Here is a 21,317-nt window from a genome sequence, read left to right as displayed (position 1 = left end):
TTTCTTCCTGCATGCTAGTGGATCATCTTGTGTGTCTCATGGAGTGCATGCAGCCCAGATTGGAAATCACTAACCTCAGTTGTTGAAATAATTTACTGGTTCAGGGGGCATCACAACAGTGAGCAGTGAAAATGGCCATGATTCTTTTTAGCTGGTTTCTAGATTGTTCAGTACTAATTACTCTACAGATGATAGGATTCTTAAGAGTCATTTTGGATTCTCCCCCACTTTCGTTTTACGTACATCAAGAGTTTCAAGTCAAGTTAGTTATTGTTTTATCATGCCATTGTATTGTATTATTATGCCATTCTGGTCATAAATTTCTGAATATCACTCAGCATTCAATATTTCATGTGAGGTGTTTACAGAATTTGAGAAAAAAAATAAAATAAATGCAGAGGCGTTACTTGGACACGAGTACCTATTTTGCTGAATGTTCTCTTGATGATAATGAGTTGAAAGGATACAGATAAAATTTGCAGGCTGAAAGGAATATAATCAACTCCTATAACGAAAGCATATAGGAGGTTAAAAAGCAAACAAATAAAAAACCACAACTTTCTCAAAAACATCCCACATTTATTTTGTGAGATGTAAAACCTTATTGTGTTAATAAATGTTGATAACCACCATATTTTATCTGATTGGCCAGTTTGTTAGTTTGTGGCATGATTTCTCTTCATGGCAATGAATGGGCCTATCTTGAGTGCAGGCATCAGGTGCCTAAGGAAGTGAGATCAGACTGTTCAATTATCTCAGAGAATTATGGTTGTAACAAAAGCCAGTTATTTTTGCCACCAGTTGTGGAGACATCACTTCTTATGTATTTGATTAGATGACAGTAAAATCATATATTTTGCAATAAGATTAAGCAGATCGCTAAGAGAATGCTCTGATATTAGAATGCATTTGGTGTAGCTTGCTGTGGCTAAAGTCTGAGTATTTGCTTTTTTGGAATATCTTTGAAAGTGTTTCCTAGCATGCGTCTCCCTAGGCAAGAAACATGGTATGCTTCAAGTTAAACACTCACAGAAGGTTGAAACTGAACATTTCTTTTTTTCAGTATTTTTGTTCTTGAGCTTTTCATACATTCTTTTTCTGGATACCCCTGTGATAATATAGCTAGCATTTTGATTTTATTTTCTATGACAGCGTTTCTGTACCTCTGAATTATCAGTAGATTTTCCGAAATGATGTGACTTCACTGTCTGTAAAGTAATGTATAAAGAAGAGAATGCCACTGAGTCATCAGAGCTCAGTAAAGGTGCAGTGGTTGCAGAGTTTTACTTTTTAAAATATTTTCACATAAAAAATATGCAAGGATTTCTAGGACTGTTCTGTCAGAAATGTTTGCATTCAATTTCAGATGCCTCATCATTGTGACAAACTTAGGTGGAGTGTTAAGATTACAAAGACAACATTTGCTTGTAACATTTCTACACAGACTGCCATTTCTGTTTCCTGTTGTTATTTATCATCTGCTCTGTTACTGTTATGTTCTGTCAAAATAGCCTTCTATTTAAAGATTAGGAATATTCTAACAGTTTCAATGTCTTGCTTTGTTAGTATGATGATATAAACCACTGTACTAAATGCAAATGGTCTGCTCGGCTGTGGAAATTGTACTGCTTAGTACTGTCATTTGAAAGGCTGCTTCTGTATTTTTACCAATGAAGTGGTCATGGTAGTTGAATCTCATTTGAAAAAAGTGAGGATTACCTGACATTTGCCTTGAAAATGAAGCTGTGTGTCTGAGGATATCTTATAAGAGAATAGTTTAGCATCAAGATGTAAATTTCTTCTCCTTTTTTGACAAAAATAGAAAACAATTCCTTATGTATTTGGGGCAATTTATTACCTTAATAAAAATTTATAAGGAATAATGCTATATGGAAAGAGGCAAAGTGTAAAAATAAAAAGTGTCATTTGGGACACTGAAGCTAACGCGTTAGTTTTATCGAGTACCTTTAGTCTGTAAAAGACAACAGACATTTGTCCTCGGGCTGATTTGAAGGAAAGATGCTTAAGCTTAAAATGAGAACTGAAGAGAATTGCTTTACATACAAAAGCTCAATATGTCTCTAAATACTGTGCAGAACTATGAGTGCTTCTTTAGGTGACAAAACCGAGGGGATGACAGTGTTTCAAAAAAGAAAAAATATACACTGCATGTGTAGTTAAAGTTTTATATTCATTATGTCTTGTCTGTTGGTTTCTGAAATCTAGAAATAGAAATCAGCAAAGATGGGATGTGACAAAGCCTTCTTTGCATACATAACTGGAAAGTACTCAGGACAAGCACAGATTCTCACTGTGCAACCAGTAATTGATGTGCAGGCATGAAGCATTAATCATAATGGCACACTTCCCTACTTTTGCTATTTTACCTTAAATAAAACTTCAGAGATATACCTCATATTTTTAAGTACCCATGCACTTTTATGGTATATTCTCATATTTAACATTTTTTTTTAAAGTAGCTTATATTTTAGTATGCTGTCAGTGTATATGCTCAGAATATTTTGTAACTTAGTATTTTTTTAATAATGTTAGTGAACTCGCATAAAGTCCTCCATCAGGAGAAGTAGCAAAGGCATAATCTTAACAACACCAAAACTTGACCTAATTATGTTGCGGTTCTTCTCAAAGGATGGCAATCTCATATACAAACTGAAAAATAGGGTGGAAAAACAAGGCTTTTCCTCTTAGGTAGAATAAACAGTTAATGTCAGACTAGTGTTTGTTGAAAACATTTTTCAAGTCACTCTGTTTGCTAGATCTCTACCAATGAAAACAAAACTGGGCATGTTAGGCCATGCATACTGCCTTCGGAGGATGGTTAAATAGTAGCAAAAGAAAGCTGAAGGAAATATTTCTATTTGTCCTTATAATTATGTATTTTGAGTATGTTTGAAACATGGAATAAATGAATGATCAACTGTCTTCAACTTTTATCCCTTTTTATGATCTTAGTATACTGAGAACATGTTCTGTCATCAAAAGGTACAACCTAATTCATCAGAGTTAACAAACCAGATTCTTGTTTTTTCTCTGCATGCATAATATGTTTTATTTAAGTCATTTCAGCTTCTAGGTTTCAAAATCAGGAATAAGATGCAGTGCCTCAAGCATTATTTGTCAGGGAGTTTCATGGAATCAAGGAATGGAATGGAATCACATTGGTGCTGATTCTCTTTAACAAAAGTTTCCATGAGAATCTGGTTTACCTCTCTCTGTTGTCTTTGATAACTAACAGTGAACAGAAAGTAACATCCAGAGTCTGCAAAAGAATTAAACGTTTTCTTATCAAAGCTAAGACAGACATTGAAATCAATCCAAAGAAAAGAGTTTACTGATGGAAAATTTTCTAGAAGTAGATCAGTGAGAAATTCAGTATTCCCCCACAGAAGTGTCATTCTAATAAAGGATAATAAAGGGCTGAAGTCTGCTTAATGTTAGCCTGCACTTATTTCTTGTGCAAAACAGTGTCATTTTGCCAGTACTGTAAATGTGGATGGCCACATGGTAACTTGTTATAACCTTCAATCCAATATATTTAGAAGAAATGGCAATCTGTCAGTGAACTTCACTTATATCATGACTATTACATTTTTCTTCTCTATAGATGTTCAAAGCCACAGTATATCAAACTCAAACTTCCCAATATCCAAAGAATGGAATAGAGAAGCAGGTGTTCTTATTAGTAACGTTATTTGTGTAGAGACTGATGCACTGCTAATTCCAGTGAAATATATTTGCTACAGCCAATGCTGTTATGATAACATAGAGCTATTTTGAAATGGGAGTGACAGACCAAAAATGTATAGAATGTTTTTGTAGTTAGAAGTGACAGCTGTAACAGACTTAGAGAATTAATAGACTACTAATGATCTCTGGCTTTTATGAGACAATAGCTACAGTGGCGTGGAAATCGGCTCCATATTTTAGATTTGATCAGTAGTGGTGATTACAGCTGCAAAATTAGAAGTCCTAAATGGACAATGTATTGAATACTGCACCTAGATTCACAGATGCAAGTGTAAAAGCTCTTGAAATTACATTTCTTTGGAATTCTGAGTTTTATGCTACGCTTGGTCCTAAGTCACACATTTGTAACTCTTAAGAAAAGAACCTCAATCTTTTTTTAATGTGTTCTAATACAAGAGATAATACTAGGCCTGTAAAGATAACTCTTAAAGGATATAAAGGACTTAATAATTGCAGGAAAGAAGCACGGACTTCTCCTGCTATAGAATCAGAAGTGCCAGCACTGAAATAACAAGGGGATTCAAAGTGTTTTTTTGTTCTGCACTGTGCAGGGGAAGACAGAGAAAGAGAGAGAGGGAGAGAGAGAGAGAGAAATGATACAGGCTTCTTTGTGGATCTCTCTAAAAAGGCCCACAACAAATGGCTAGTAAAATATTTGCTTTCCCAAGTCAGAATAGGTAGGAAATTTTGCATCACTTCAGATGCTGGGAACCCTATGCTATGTCTGTGAAGCACTGGATGAATCTCCGGATGGATTTCTTCATGGCAAAGTGCTCTGATTTCATCTGTGGGTAGAAGTTTCTCCTTTTAGATCCTTTGAGCTACTGTATTTTTTTCTTCCAGGCAGGTAACTATGCATAAAGGATGTCCTCTTTAACACTTGCCACATTAGTAGCAAGGCCAGGGTGATGGTGTGACCTTCTGCACCCAGCGAGAGCTGCCTGTGGGCTCCTCTGGTACTGTGAGCTGTTGAGCTTCCCTTCAGCCAGAGGATCAGAGGATTCCCTTCAGCAGTGTCACCCAGGCCCAAATGCAGTGCTGGACACAGCAGAGCTCTCCGTCTGCCTGTGCGGATAACTGTTAGGTAAATTACTAACTCCTTGATCTACTTAGGCTCTGGGTCACGATTGCTGCAATATTAGAGAGATTATAAAAGGAAGATTGTTTGGTCCTTAATTTCCAGAGGGCATTGCCCAGTTCTTGCTCACAGATACAATTTCTGGCACGCTTTTCTTCCTATGCTAATTCCACCTACTCTGTTACTGAAAATACAATCTGGATGACTTTTCTGACTGTGTAGGCTCTTCCTCAGACTCAGCAGTAAAGTGGCAATTGTCTCTGAAGGGGAAACTAGTAGTCCAGAGATAGCATGCACTGCATGCATCATAATCCTCAAAGTAGAATGTGTGGGAGATGATACAACTCTTTCAAAGGGGCAGTATGATATTTTTACTTACTACTGAGATGATGCCTTAATTCTAAACTGCACTGAACAGATAACTGTAATGTGACTGTAACATGTCCAGAAAGGGAAATTTTGAATTAAAAAAATCACAAGAATTACTTACATAAACATTTTCATGCTAGAGACCATATGTTAAAATAGTATGTGTGTATGTGTTAGTGCAGGTGGTTCACGGTGGAAAAACAACTCAAGTTTCTTTTTTCCTCCCCCCCCCCCCCCCCCGCCTCCTTTTTTTTTTTAAAATATATAAATAACTCAATATTTTAAAGGTTACTGTTTGTGTCTTCGTGAATCTTTAAAATAACGAACAAGCACTTCCTAGTCCAGAGGGCTTTCCATGGTTTCACAGCTCTAGAAATGACTCATGCTTTAGCACGGAGAGCTCTGTTCCTGTGAAGCAGCAGACATTTCATATGCATAAGCTCCATTTACTGTCTGATTCAAGTACAGAGGTAACAATGGGAATGCACTTCTTCAGCTGGAACCTGCTGTACCTACAACTGCACTCCCTAAACATTTCTGTAATTACTGAGTCTTCCTGCTTATCCATTTGGAAAGCTACTGAAAAAAAAAAAAAAAAGAGGAACATTAATGTATTCTCTCTCCATTCTTTTCTGACGAAAACAGGAGGAGAGGGGCATGACATGCCATTTATGAAAGTATAATGAGTAATTGCAGCATCTGTATGTTAATTGTCATGCTTAAAAGAATGACATCATCTAGATAGTTAAGAAGGTTTAATAAAAACATCAGATAAAGTAAGTGGAATAAATTTAAAATAACTTCGTAAATGTTTTCTTAAATACTTCTCTGAAAACCATTACTTATAGTGGGAAATGTCTGCTAAGATTAGCACAATAGAAGTCATTTGAGGTTTAGAACTTAAATGTAAGAAAAACATTTCGTAAAAAGGATACTTGAGTGTTCTGTTTTTCATGTGCTAAAGAGTTAGACTTCATAAATCATTAATTCCTCTTGAAGCAGCCCCTGTAAGGGTTTCACTTGTCATTTACTATTCCCTCAGTGCTGCAGCTTTTGGTTCTGGCACAGTTCTTGCTTTTGCAACTGGAGCATATGGTACAAAATATATTCAGTGCCAGACCGTTTAATTAATTAAGCAGTAATTCATTTCGAGATTAACTGTTAAGAATACCTGTAAATATGAAATTCTTAGTGCAGGTGTTTCTTATTCTGAAATTGATAGTGTTTGTTTCAAAATTCAATCATGAAATCAGTATTTTTGGTTAGAACCAACATGTTTGAGTTTTGTTAAAGCATTCCTGAATATAACAACAATTTCTCTGTAGGAATCAAAAGACTCAGTATGATCACTGCAAGTATTTGTGAAGTTTGTTGTTCCTGTAACAGAAAGTATTCTATATTTATTTCATTCTGATAGTACTGATTATTTCTTTTATGATTCTTAAATTTCAGCAAGTGAAGTTTGGCATTTGTCCACAAAAATGAGAAATGGCATGTGATTCAGCTTAGGATCATCCTTTCCAGTTCTTTACATGTATTGATTTGAACTGTGTTCATGTCCTACTTAACTTCTATGGTCATGATAATTTTTTGAGACAAGATTTAGCTTGAAGCAATTGCTCTGTGAAGTTTCTTTTTACTCCATTTGCAGCAATCCTGCCAGGTTAGACATGCTTCTTACAAGGTTATCCTCATCTCGGCCAAGTCACAAAGATGTGGTTTTTTTAAAATATATTTCATATTTTAATATATTATATGTATTCATGTACTCATGTATCCTCATCTAACAAAATGTCAACATATCTTTCTGTATAACATTACATTATTTCCAGTAATTTAGGGTCTTAGAAACAATGGAAATGACAGTACAAATAACTGTACAAAGATTGTAGGTTGCTTGACATTCTGCATATTATTTTGCCTGAGAGATTTCCCATACCCATGAAGACATGTTTGAACAACCTTAGTTTCCTGGCAGATTTTAGCTTTATTTATACCAGCTGCAGAAACAGTTGGAAGATGATTTTGAAATCTCTGTTGGATTTTGAATGCCTTTATTACCACCTGACTCCAAGTAATTCTGTTGTTAATTCTGTTATGTATCAAGGAGAAATGAACATTTTTTAAAAATGTTCCATAAGACAAATGACCAGAAAGTTTCAGCTCTTAGAGGAAAAAAATGTAATTCTAATGTGAATTGCTCTGCATCGATTTTCTCCTGTGTGTAATAATCAGCTGAAATCTTTGATTGCAGTGGGATCAGCTAATGCTGAGACACTTTCGCAAGCTGCAATGGAGGTACAAGATAGCTCATCACATTCCATAGTAATAATTTTCACCTAGTATCATGGGTAATAGCTATAATCCTTTGAGTTTAAACGAGAGATTTTGCATACCCTAAATCCTGAAAAAGTCTTCCCTTTGAGAGAATGGGCTTTTTGTTCAGAAATAAATGCCAAAAGGTTCTCTTACTACTTTGTAGATTTTGGGTGCTAATACTCTGGAGTTCAGGAATAAACAGTATCCTAATCAGCGAGGTAGCCTATTGATAGTTCATTCTGTTAATCTTCTATTATTTGCTGTAAGTAAAAATCATGGGCTCACAGAAAAAGAATTTTTCTGCAAAGATCGCTGTCAGTTATTTTTCATTGCCTTCAGCAGCAGTCATCAAGTTGTTTGCATTAAGAACCATTGATGAATCTCAACTGATCTTTATCCTTTCCATGTTCCTTTTAAGAATCATTTTCACGATATCCAAGATTACTTCTAATCAACAGATAATGGAGAAGTGCAGACAGCCTGATGAGTTCCAGAATACTTTAGTCCTCTTTCCTCTTACATACTCTCCTTGTTGATGTATCACTACTGCAGTAATGTATCACTGCAAAGTCTTCTTACCTTCTGTATATCTGGAGAAACAAAGTGCACTGCTTAGTTTGGAAAGAATGGGGTTTTTTTCTAGATGTTTTGGTGTTCTCTGGAAGCTACATCTGGCATTGGTCTTTACACCTGGGAAATAATTTACTATCTCAAAGTGGTTCTCTGTAACTTTTTCCTTATTTATCTGTGGCAGTAATTGCTCTAGGGAAAAATATCTTCGTATATTTACCTGTAGTGACCTGATCTATACAAGGATCCTTTCTCAATCAGATTGCACACAACAGTCAGGTTTCTGTACAAATGCCTAATTATTTTACATTACTCTGGAAAGATGAACACAGATAATTCCCATCTGATTTAAATTGAGGAAATAGATTTTGTTGTTTCTCTAATAAGCTTCATCTTGGCAAAATAGCACTTCTCTGAATTAATCTGAACAGCTTCAGGATGGTGATAAATGGTAGTAAGATTGTATCTCAACTAAATTTCTTGATATGTATGAAGTAGTAAAAATTACATGAAAGTGATTTACTTTCAACTTTGTCAGCAGATCTGGTATAGCTAATGATGACACCCCTGCAATGGCTGGTAAAAAAAAAGTGGGACTAATTTAAGTGCAAAAGCTTTATAAATGCATAAGGACATGCAAATTGTCATCAAGGCTATGAATTTCATAAAGTCCAAGGGATTTAATCATTGCAAATTCTAAGAAAACCTTAAAAGCATGGATGTTGATTATGGGGACATCATTTACTTTTCTGAAGTAAAGACGTTAAGTTGAGGTAAAATGCTAAAAATATTTTTTGATTTCTGAAATGAAGTCAATTCATTTACAGAATCAAAAGGAAAATTTGTGCCAGAACATGAAGATTAAAAATGACTCACAGGCTTAGCAGTTTTGGTGGATTTGACCACTCATTTAAACAAGCTAAACATGCAGCTTCGAGGTGAAAATCAAGTAGTCTATGCCGTGTTTCAAACCATAAAGACATTTGAAATAAAACTCAAATTATGGCATGCTCACAAGTTATGACAAATAATTTTATATATTTTAATACACTGGCTAAACATGGTCTTGTGAGCAGCCAAAAAAATATGCAAAAAATATGCATTTGATAAAGGAATTTGAGAGGAAGTTTCAAGATTGCAAAGAAAAATCGTCAATTTTTTGGTATAATTGCAACTCAAATTTAAGTCAACATAAATACTTTGCCTGCAAATTTTCAAATGTAATGTATATATTTGCAATCAGATCTTAAACTCAGAAATTTGATACTGTCTCTTTACAAGGCTTTATAAGCCTGATCTTACTGGAGAAAAACGTCCCTCACTTCACAATCACGTCTTTTCATGTCATCACTTTTTGGCATTACATATATTTTTGAACAAGTATATTCAAGGAAAAGTGAAATTTCATCAAAAATATCTGACAAACACCTTGAGAACTCACTATGGATTGCAACCACTTCCATCAAACCAGACTGATGCATTTGTTTCACAAAAGCAAGGTCAAATATTCCACTAGTTGTATTTTGTTGCTCTCTTTTTTAATTGCTTTAATAAAAATATGTTTTTAAAAGTTTTGTTACTTATATACGTTAACTATATATTTTTTATGTGCAACCCAAGACAATTCCTCTTTTCTCCATGTGGTGCAGGCAAGCCAGAAGGTTAGGCACACATGGTCTAGACTTGCATACTCAAGAAGAAAACTGTATTGTCTGTACGATATGTCTGTTGCTGCTTTGATCTCAGATCTTTTGGATTATTTATTTTATGTAGTTCTTTTGACTTCTTTTTGTAATTTGCTGAGGCTACGTGGCTGCTCTCAGTGTTTGAACGCGTTCACATTCTCACACCTTACAACCTTGAGTTTCCTAAAACAAGTGGTGTGGACGTATTGGACTATTTATAATACAGTAATCTTGGAAAACCACTGCATTATATGGTTCCTTCTCCCCAGTTGAGCTCTTAAATTCTTATTCATTCTGCTTCTGTCTATGAAAGTGCATCCTGTGACTCAGCCATCTGCCGGAGAAGATAGATCTTTGTGGCTGCCATTTTACTAACTCCTTACCTATGTAAGGTATTTTCTTCAGTCATCCAACATTTCTTCTTGAAGTAGCAAAGTTCGAAGAGCAGCCAGGCGATGAGTCCTCCAATACTCATGCCTGGGTCTTATGCTTCTTGAATTCTACATTTCACGTTCTTGATTTCATTAGGACCCAATTGTTCCTTGTCACACAGGTCTAAGTCTTTTACTTTGATTGATTGCTTGTTGTGCTATGGGAACGTCCAAAAGTTCAACTGGCTTCACACAGCTGTTGTTCAGATAGTTATCTGGCTGCGTGTGGACTTGTGACTTGGACTTCCCTCCGTGGCCAAACCAAATTCCTTCAGAACCCTGAGAAAACTCAGTATTGCATGGTATTAGTATGTTTGCCATAAGGCCACCTGGAGTTCCATCTTTGCTTCCCTCTAGCAGTGTGTTAGTACGATAGAATCCAGGGCTGTCTCAGCCTTCAGTGATGTGATGCTGCAGTTGTTTGTGGGGGGCAGTAAGTGTCCAAGGTAACTGCTGAGCATGCGTCGTTGCTGGAATGTACATGCAGACTCAAAGAAGAAAGGTTACTAATCAGTAACTGATGTTCTTTGAGAGATATGGTCTGCATGTACATTAGTCTCCTACCTGCCTTTCCCCTCTTTCTGGATCTCTTTCAGGTTTGATTGTGCATTTAAGAGGAACTGAAGTGGTGGCGGATGCACTCTGCCCTATAATTCATGCACCAAGCAGGACGAGGGGAGGCGCTAGAACGCACCTCCCAGGACACTTCAAGGCAGGCCACAAGCTCGCCCACTCTTAGAGTATATATGTGGACTAAATATCTCAAAGTACAGCAGCTATTGGTAGGTAAATTTTCTTTACTGTATTTTCACAGGTGAACTGGTAGATTTTTTTAAAAAACAAGTTCATTCATTAACTCTGTGGATTATATGCGTGAAAAACAGAGACATGGGAGCGTTTATACCAGAAACTGTGTTAGATACATGAAGGTAGTTTCTTGTCTCTACAATGGTTTCATCTTTTGTCTTTGTCCTCAAATCCAAACTTTTTAAAAGATCTTGAATATTATTGATTTACCATTTACATTGAGAGCTGCAGAAAAAAAATAAATGCAAAGTTTGGAATTTTATTTAAAAAGTAAAAGAAAACAATATGTTGAATTATTGTTGCTATATGTATAAAGTAAAAATGGAAGATTGTACTGACTGTTATAAAACGGAGCTAGGAACTGAATTGGGTTCCATAACAATCAGTTATATTTTAACAATTGTACTGTAGATAAAACTTCATAGTTACAGAAAAAAAATGTTCCCATTCAAACCCTTTTTCACAACTGGGTCCCTCATGTTAATCACAGAAGCCTTCTAGAGGTTTTTCAATCCAGACCATTTGCTGCTCATTAAACAGAAGTAGATGCATAGAATAACTTGTCTTAAACTAGGGATGTAGATTGTCTCTGCTTATAAATATGCACATGGAAGATCTGAGTGCTTTTTTCCAGTACATTTGTTTGTGAAATGCTGTTATCTGTGTGGAGGGCTGTTGATTCTAACATGTTTGTACTTGAGTTCTCTGAGACATATTGCCTTTGTCTACAAAGACCCACATGCTTTACTGATTCCTTAGATTTGAAGCATTTAGTAATGTTTTGGCAGCTTAAAGATGTTTGCAGTTGTCTTTCTGTAGCTTTGCTGTTTCTATATTTTTAGCAAGATTAAGAAATAGGTTATCAAGTCTTGGTTACAACCAGCAAAGATTGGTGAGTCTTCTAGTTTCTGGTGTGTGAAAACACCATGAACTTGTACTTGTTCTCTAGACATGGGTGCATGTAGAGAAAATATTGTAACAAACTCTAGTTATAGGACATTATTTACTTGTCTTTAACATCAACTTGCCTTTGAAGTTTGAAATTTCTTTTCCTGGTCTCAGTCCTCAAAAAGTGTTGTCACTCCCAGTGGTTTGATGGGCAAAAACTTCAGTGTTTGCGCATCTCTATGGTTTACTTTCACATTTGCATTGGTGAGCTCTGTTCAACATTGCACTACAGTCCCTTCTTTTTTTTATCCTCATTTTAGGAATAATTATAATGAGCAGTAGCTTTTAAAAATAGTTACATTACAGGCTTCATATGTATGTTGTACCTTGAAGTTTTTGATAGCTGCAATTTATTTCATAATGAAAAATGCCTACCATTATATTTCCATTTTAAAAAAGTAAACCTTTTATAAGGTACATTTTTAATGACATTTTTTCCTTTAGCTTTTCATTTCAGTAGAATAGTTGTACTTTTACTGCTTTCTGTCTGATGTTAGCTTATTTAGAAAGTAATACTAAACAAAACATTGACTGTGATGCTGAAAACTGCAAATATATTTTCAAAAGACTACAATGGTCAGCAAAATATCAAAAGATGAAAAGGTCTGTTTACAGACTTTGAAATACATAGTTCGGTGTTACCCAAGTCTTTTGACTACAAAAATTATGCTGTAAAAACAGTCCTACTATTTATATTAATTTATGCCTTTGTTAATGGGGTAAGAAAAGAAAGGGTGGGGAGGTTCCAGAAAATGTGTAGTGTATTTTCATGGTATTTCAGTATTTCATTTTCTGACATTCTTAAATAATTTTAAGATTGATTATTTGTGAAGTTATTGCTCCACATATAGGAGTATCTTCATACATCTACTTTTCAGTGAAGCTTTCAAGAAATAAGTGAAAAGTCATGAGCATAAAAAATAGAATCTTCACAAGAAAAAGGGTAAAAAAAAAGAAATTAATTCAAGGAGTAACTTAACATTTTTAAGGCTCTTTTAACCTTTTCTTTATTCTTCTGCTTTGAATTTGTGTGTTTTGTTTCTGATCCACGAAGAATTGCATGTGCTCTCTTATGATATCAGTCTTGAGTTGGAGTCTGGGGTAGTCCAAGCCACAGGACCAATCAGAATTTCTTACAAGATTCTAGTCTGTCAGTTTCTGAGTTGCTGAAACTCAGCAGTCAAAATTGCATCCAGTTTTCTTAACAAATTTGCCACGGTGCAGAGTTTCTCTGTATTGATATATTTTTTCCATGTTTTTATTCATGCTAATTTCTTCTTTAGGAAGATGCAATATCATAGTAACAGAAAATTAAGGTAATATTCACTGTGTCATTTTGTACAACTTTTATTTTTTGATGTGGATTGCTAAGGAGAGTAAGCACAGCTTTAAGGGCATACTGTAAATAACTTACATTGTTAGGAATGTTTATTTAAAAGATATGTATTTTTTGCTTGGATTTTCAAATATACTTTCCTAGTGTATTATCCTAATAAACAGGATTTATTTGTGAAGAAAGAAGATACATAATTTTACAAAGCAAGTGGGTTTCAGAAGGTTGGAGAAATAGAGAATTTTCATGTAGGGCCTTTGTAATCCCTATTTGTTTATTCTGTTCTTTTATTTGCAGATATTACAGAGTGGCACTTAATGGATTTTGAAAAAAAAATCCACTTTCTAGCCATCCTGTTGAGAATTCTGTAAGCGGAGTTCTTAAGTATTGTGAAGGGGTCCATCAGATATAATGAAAAAGAAACAGTTACTATAAATATAGCAAACACTTAATGAAAAACGTGAGTAACTGTTGAAAGACCATATAATGTATTTTCAGTCTCTTATCTAATTCTGATCAAGGCTGGTTAATTTTGTGAAAGATATGCTTGAGTCCCAGAATATTTTAAAATGTTTTAAACACAGAAGGCACGGGGCAAGATTCTGTGACTCACCTGCTATACAGCAATTCAGTGTAATGACTGTTCTGCATTTTGGACATTGAGATGCTTCACTAAAGAATATATGTCTGAAGGTCATGTAGCTATTACTTGACTGAAGTCAGTCATAACGTTAGCTAACATGTGGTACAATAGGATTGTATCCCATGGCCTTGGATTTTGGATCTAGAGTATCTTAATGCACGAATTGCTATATAACAATTTTGTTTGTAAAGCATCAATCAAGTATCATATCAGCGATCTGAAGGAATTCTCATGTGAAAACATAGTAAATTGGTGTCTGTGAAAAGCAAGTGGTATATATGGCTGGACTACTAGCAGCAGGCAAGTGAACACAAGTAGCCTTTTTTCCTTGATTGATCAGAGTAGTGTTTTTTTTTTTTTTTAATATTCAAAATATAAATGAGAACATTTTGTAGAATAAAATTTTATGGGGTAAAGAGAAATAAATTGAATATCAGTCTCAGGTATTTTTCCATGTCTTTAAAAGGTCTTAGAGGTACATATTCTAAAATGCAGTGAAATACTAACAATGCTTTATAGACAAAAGTCTTACTGAAAGCTTATGCTTTTTTTACTCAAAGTAGAACTTGGTAAATAATTGTATCTAAGATAATGAAACACATTATATGCTCAGTTCATGTGAAAAGTCAAGGTGTATAATGATTTCAGTAGCTTTCTATTTGCTATCACAATGTTGTTGTTGTTTTTTTTCCTGTTAATTGGAGTACTATTGAGCTGTATAAGAACAGATGAAAGAATTATTTTCACTTGAAACCTTGCTGGATTTTGTCAGGTTTTATTTTATCTAAAAATAAATGTTTCATAAAACCCTCACTATGTCTCGTTTTATTTTATTCTCCCAATTTATTTCTGATTATGGTAATTTATATATATGTGTGTGTGTGTGTGTGTGTGTGTGTGTGTGTGTGTGTGTGTGTATGAAGTCAAGCTCTCACTTTGCTAACCAACATTTCTATGCTGAAATTCTCTCAAGTGTACCCTGATGTTTGCTGATGTTGAGAGTCAAGATAAATATGTCTTTTGATGATAAAAGCTCAGAGAAGATATAATCTGTTAAAAAAAAACAAACAAACAAAAAAAAAAACAAAAAAAACCAACAACAGCTTTTCTAGTGCATATCTGTATTGTTGAAAACTAACAATTTCAATTGCTGCAGTTGCCTTCATTTAACTTGAAGAGGATAGCTGTATAAGCAATCAGTCTGATTTCTGCCAGTGGTTACTCTACTATGTAGTATGTGGGTACACATCAGTTAATTTGGAGCTCCAAGCAGAGGCTCAGCTGCTTTGCTTGCCTGCTGTAGCATACAAAGGATAAGTGATATAATCACATTGAGGCTAAATACATTTTCTGCTTATGTTACATTTTTTTTGGTCACAGTTTGAAAAGTAGGTTAAAATGTCATTTAAAAAATGAATGCAAATCAAACTTAACATTTTTCTAGTATTATGAGTTCTATGGTAGTGTAAGATATTTAATGTACATGACAGATCTCTGAAGCTTTCTTTTTCCAGCTTTGGGATCAGCATGTGCAGTCCTATTGAGATGTTATAAGAAATAAAGAAAAGTTAGTTGTGAGAAGCAGTATATGGTTGCTGTATCAAGTGTATTATTGCTTCTTCTTATAGTCAGACTTACAAATAAGCAGTTCTTTGTTCAGGCTGTTAAAAAGTAGAGCAAAACAGAAACTAAAGTTATTGTTGTGAAAATCAAGCATATAACCTGAATTAAATGCACGTACTCTACTTATGTGTGTTGAAGAATTGTGTTTATATCTCAGAATCCAGACAAACACTGATATAAGTGAACAACCATGAGTTCTTGTTTTCCATTTTAGAACAAGAGATGGAGAACAGAGTTCCACTTTCCACTTCCAAAAATATTATGACTGATTGTATTACTCTGCCATAAGATGGTTATTATAGCAGTTTAGTATTTGTTGAAAATGCCACGATTGATTTTACAATTCCCTTGATTTATTTTGTGTCTCTCTGTTTATTTTCAAGACAATTCTTTAGATGCTGTCTGAGTAAATGTATCCCAGGTATTACTTGCTAAATCTGGCAGCTTTCATCTTCTCTTTCAGGAGACGCTGATAGATTGGTGTGATGAAAAGGAACTTAATTTGATTTTAACAACTGGAGGAACAGGATTTGCGCCACGAGATGTCACCCCAGAGGTGAGTTACTCCTGGAATAAGAAAAACATGGCCTTTGATGTAGAAATGTATGACTTGTGGGGTGGGAATGTTAATTCTTTCTGAAGTTTCCTCTGTAACTTAACTTGGCAGTATCTTTAGTCAGATCAGGTGATACACAATTTGGAAGGAGAATATGCTATAGGGAATACAACACAAGAGAATTAATATGACCTTGGTTTCTGACCCAAAAGAGTTTTCAGACTAAAATGTGACATAGTAAAATGGATTTCCAGTTCCAGTAGAAACATAATAGAATTGTGATAGCACTGGTATAATTTTCCTTAGCACTGCAGTACAGCACTGCTAAGCAAAGACATCTATATCACATTTCTTGTGTCCCATGCAAGAAAAGTGAAATGAAAGATTTCCTTTAATTCTCTCTTAAAGGCTTCTGTGTTGACAACTTCATAGGTTAGAAAGTAGGAGATAGATTACAGGGGAGAAAAACTGTGTAAAACTGCTATTGCTTCACTTGAAACCACATCATCAAAAAAGCTAAATGGGCAGAAATGGAGGTAACCTGCATCAGTAAATGTTGCACAGGATATTCAGTTATTTTTCACGTCTGTGGAGCTCAGGTAAGGAAAAAAAAACAAAGCACCTACACGAAGAAAACTAAACCAAATAACCTTATGGCCATGAAATGACAATTGTTATTGAATTACTTGGTATTTGTGGCTCTAATTTAGGTGAATTTGAACTTATAAAATCACATACCTCTTTTGATATGCTTATGTTCACTGAAGGGCAGAAATACAACTCAATGCCTGAAGTGTTTATTTCTATAATTTATTATATTTAGTTTTCACTTAAGTTCTCATGTGAGTTTACGATTGCATACAATTTAAGAGTAGTTTTTAGTCCATCATAACAGGCTTACAATCCTCTTTATCTACAAAAGCATTCTGTTAAACTTGAGTGCAGTTTAACTTATTTTCACTAGGAATATTTAAATGCTTTTTATTTGCTGTATAATATTAGTGTAACTAAAAGAAAAATGTAAGCAAAGTGCTTGTGTATTTCTGATGATTTTAGATTGTATACTAGAAACCTTAACTAAAAACTAAGGATCTCTGTAAAAGAAAATGGAGACAGCACAAGATAACTGATAGCATACTAGCTAGTGAAAGTGAATTTACAGGTGATTCACATTGCTAAAGCAACACAAAAATGAAAACTGCATTGATTCCACCAGTCTCTTATTTGCAAAGTAGCATAATGATTTACAAGACTGTATACCAGCACTGTGTAAAAAGGTGTAATTTTTGTTCCAATTTTTCTGATTTACTAACTTATGCAGAGTTGAGTAGTAGTGCCAGAGGAAGCATTTCAAACTACTTACAATGAATTACAGATTCTCAAGCAGTGCTGGGGTCAAGGAATTAACAAATGAGAACTTAACATTAAAATAGCTGGCATTCTCCTTACGTTGATTCATTGCTGTTCCTTAAACTAATTATTTAATACAGGTGGTGATGATTTGTTTGACTAGATTAGATGTTACAGAGACCCATTTTAAAAATGATCTTAGCTCTTTTAATCTCATGCTATATAATAACAGCACATTGATATAAGTGCTTAAAGAGAAGAAAATCAGTTTTCAAACGTGTTATAAGTAAAATATCTGTTCTGAGTCAAGGAGGTAGATAACTTGGAATGGAAAAATTCAACATCAACATCAAATGTGCAATAAAAAACTTCTAGAAAAACTAATTGTAGGAATGAGTTAATAAAACTCATGTATTGTGTAATGAGTGGATTTTATTATCTTTCATGTATGGTGTTTGTACAGCATACTCACATGTTATTACTGAACTGTTACTTAAATGATTTAATCATGACACAGTGCTAGTGAGATATCATCCTTAAGGCATGATTTTAAACATACTAATAATTGAATCTGATTGGGGAAGGCATTTGAACGTTTTTCCTGAGATTAGTGATAGCAGTCCATCAGGTTGTGTTTCAATTGAAATGATTATATCCTGCTTCTCCTTAATTTTTCCATAGTTTCAGCTAGAAAACACAACTTTCTACTTTCTTTTCTGATCATTGATACATAATTGCTATTGTACCGTACCAGACAAAGTTGATTTCTGAGAGTATATGCAGCCCAAATAATTAAAGTTAATTATTTTTATTGATTAATTTTTTTTTCTTTAAATTTTTTTTTCTTGCAACAAAATAGATGACTTGAAGAGTATTCATGCTATCTGATTTTGATTATCTATCTCTGGTTCCTGAATTTATTACAAAGGTTCTAGCGAGTCGATGAAAAGACGCTTTCAAGTTAGATGTTAGGATTTCTGTTTCCGGTAGTGGATGTAGAGCTAAGCAGATGGAGTGTCCTTTGCCTCCCTGTCTGTCTGACTATAAGCGGTGAACTGAATGTGGATAGATTAAAATCAAAACAGTCGGTGGATACCTGAATTTGAAGGAAACCCTTGTTGATGTCATTAATGAATGCTGTAATCCCTCAACTATCGTGACAGTTCTTGGTCAAAAGTAGAGGCTTAATTTTGTCGTTATAACTTCTTTTTCTTTTTTTTTATTTTTTTTATTGTTTTAATCTTCCATATTGTTTATGAGTATACGATTTCAGTCCATACTGTAAATGTTCATATAAACTTTTTGTTGATATATGAATGTTGCTGGACAGACATCAAGGCATTACGTATTCTCCAAGTTATGTGGGGAATTTTTTTATTTCCAGATGCAGACATTTTCCACTTGGAACTACAATACTTACAAAATTTTTACATGATGTTAATGAAAGTATACAGTATTTTTTAACAAATATTTAAATGTGATAAATTTTTGATCATTAGGTTTCTTTCTGATACATAAACATGTTTTCTGTATTGCTGTCAATCTGTACAAAAGGAAAAATGCATTCAGACATTCTGTTTAGTTTCCTGTCATCTCTACTTTTACATTTATTCTTTTGCAGTATTAATTTGCCTATCTCTTAACAGTCTTCCGGCTGTTTTCTTCTCCTACATCTCTGCTGTATCTCACAAGTCTTGTTAGCCTCCATATAAAACTAATTTTATTTACTTAGGTAACAGCAATAGGTGGTCAACCTAGGCTAGACTGATGCTAGAAATCTTCGAGCTGTTGCTGCATATATTCACAAATAGTTCAAATCCACTGCAGATAATTTTAGAGAAGTACTTTTAGAGAAGTACAGAAGAGCTCTTTCCTATCATGGAAAACCCCTGCAGATATTTTCTTATAGTTTTACTTCTTTTCCTCTGCTCTGGAAAAAGTGACGAATATACCTTTTAGTTCTTGCTGGTTATATTCTACAATATTTATAGACTTCTAAAAAATATATTTAAAGACATGCCTGTCTTCATTTGATCTGAAAATATATGCGCACCTTTTCACTATTCTTTCATCAAAGAAGTCCATGGAAAAAAACAAGAAAACAAACACTATTCTCTGGAACTCATGTTTGTCAGCATTTTTCAGAAAGAAACCTGCTCAGAATGGATAAAATATTCCAAACCTAGCTATACAAGCACTGCCTCTGTTCTGCAGCTCCCTAAGGGGTCTTTCACTATTCCTGCTTCCTATGTTTCTCCTTTGAATTTAATGCGAATTTTTCTTCAATAATTTCACTTTCCAAATTCCAAAATTCCAAATTCCATTTCATTTCCACAGACTATTTTAATTTCACTGTCCTGAGGAGCACTTACTATTCTATTCTGTACTGTTTATAATTGTTATATGCTTTGTCTATTGGTTTGTTTCCCCTTCATTTTTGTTAATGAAGCAGGGTGCTTGTTATACAGTGGGGTTTGTGATGTTATAGTTGTATTCTCACAGCAACTCATGTGTTCCCTTCAGATTAACTCAAATCTGTAGAGATATTTCACATAACAATTTTTGTTTCATATGTGATTATTTCAACTCTGAAGAATTATTATATAGTTATTTTCATCCTCCCTGGCTAAAATAGTGCCTTTCCAAACCAGCAAGATTTCTAGCAGCATTTCTTATGAGGAAGGGAGAGCTTCCATGGTTTTTTAACAGTATTCAGCTCTTCTTCATGTGGCTACTGAGCCACAAAAAACTCTTTTTACAGTGTCTGTCACTTCATGCTGGCTCATGAGGAGAAATGAAGTCTTCACCTCGTATGGGACATCAGTCATTTGATGGTAGAAATACTGTGAAATATACAACCTCCAATTACTCAGGCTGTTGTTTCAGTTTTTCGCTATCAATATTCAATCTCCCCACCATTTTAAAAAACTTTTTCGTAATGTATTTTGGTAGTCTGTCTTAGAACTGAAGTTTTCCGTATATCTTCATGGAGATTTCACTCCCTGTTATGTGTAATTTCTTTGTGGAGGTATTATATGATGAGGTATGCTGTGCTTGTATGCTTACTGCTCCTGTAACTTGCCATCAGACCTTTCAAGAACTATTGTACCCTATATTTCCTTGGAAATCATATTTTCAGCCTAGCTTGCTCTTTAAGGGTCTGAATTATGAAACCTTACTAGGTGTATCTAGGCAACAAAGAAACTTCAATGGAGTATGCTGCTCTGTGATAAAATCCTGAGTTCTGTTACATTAGACTTTTATCAGCAACTCTGTACGGCATCATTCTCTTTTTCTTAGACTTCCAGACAGTTCCTAGCTTAGATGATTAAGTCTTTATCCATTCTGATTTAGTTTTTTAATAAAATTAAGGTTTTGGAACCCTGTGTTGGATGTTACAGAAATCCAGATATATTTGTGTGCTCTATTCATTTAACCAGTAATTCTATAGCCAGGTTTTACATCACAGATTTGAAAGACAGTATTACAGCAGAGCAATTGCAGAGCAGTTTTTACTAAGTAACAGTTTCCAGTGTCCCTGAGAAACAGCAGAACACTGTGAGCTTACAGAAACATCTCAAGGTTAGAAAATTCCAAGCTGATTTAGCTGCCTCGTTAAATCCTGAAAAGCAGAGTTTTTCTTCTCTTGTTGGAGCTGCTCAGGAAATCTTAGGTGCTGAAAGGCTCTGGTAGTCTGCTGAAGAGGTGTAACAACAGCTGTCGATGGCAAGCCTAAGCCGGAAAAGTCCAGTAAGAAAGCAGTCAAAATGGAATTTTTTCTGTGTGTGGATTGGCTTGGTGTGGATTTTTTTTTTTAAACAATAAGAGACTAAACAT

General features: G+C 34.6%; 1 protein-coding gene across 12 annotated transcripts in view; it reads left to right on the top strand.

Moving 5' to 3' along the window:
- The window catches only part of GPHN (gephyrin), a 261,257-nt gene that overhangs the window by 116,029 nt on the left and 123,911 nt on the right, over positions 1–21,317 (top strand). For all 12 annotated transcript variants that reach the window (XM_052695200.1, XM_052695198.1, XM_052695195.1 and 9 more), the window contains exon 4: positions 16,038–16,130. In XM_052695200.1, the coding sequence (XP_052551160.1) occupies positions 16,038–16,130 (93 nt within the window). The remainder of the gene's footprint in view (positions 1–16,037; positions 16,131–21,317) is intronic.

Source organism: Tympanuchus pallidicinctus, unplaced genomic scaffold (genome assembly GCF_026119805.1).
Source record: "Tympanuchus pallidicinctus isolate F22 unplaced genomic scaffold, pur_lepc_1.0 scaffold3, whole genome shotgun sequence".
In the NCBI taxonomy this organism is placed as follows: Eukaryota; Metazoa; Chordata; class Aves; order Galliformes; family Phasianidae; genus Tympanuchus; species Tympanuchus pallidicinctus.
Note: the sequence above shows the minus strand (reverse complement) of the source record. Positions and strands in the feature narration are given on the sequence as shown.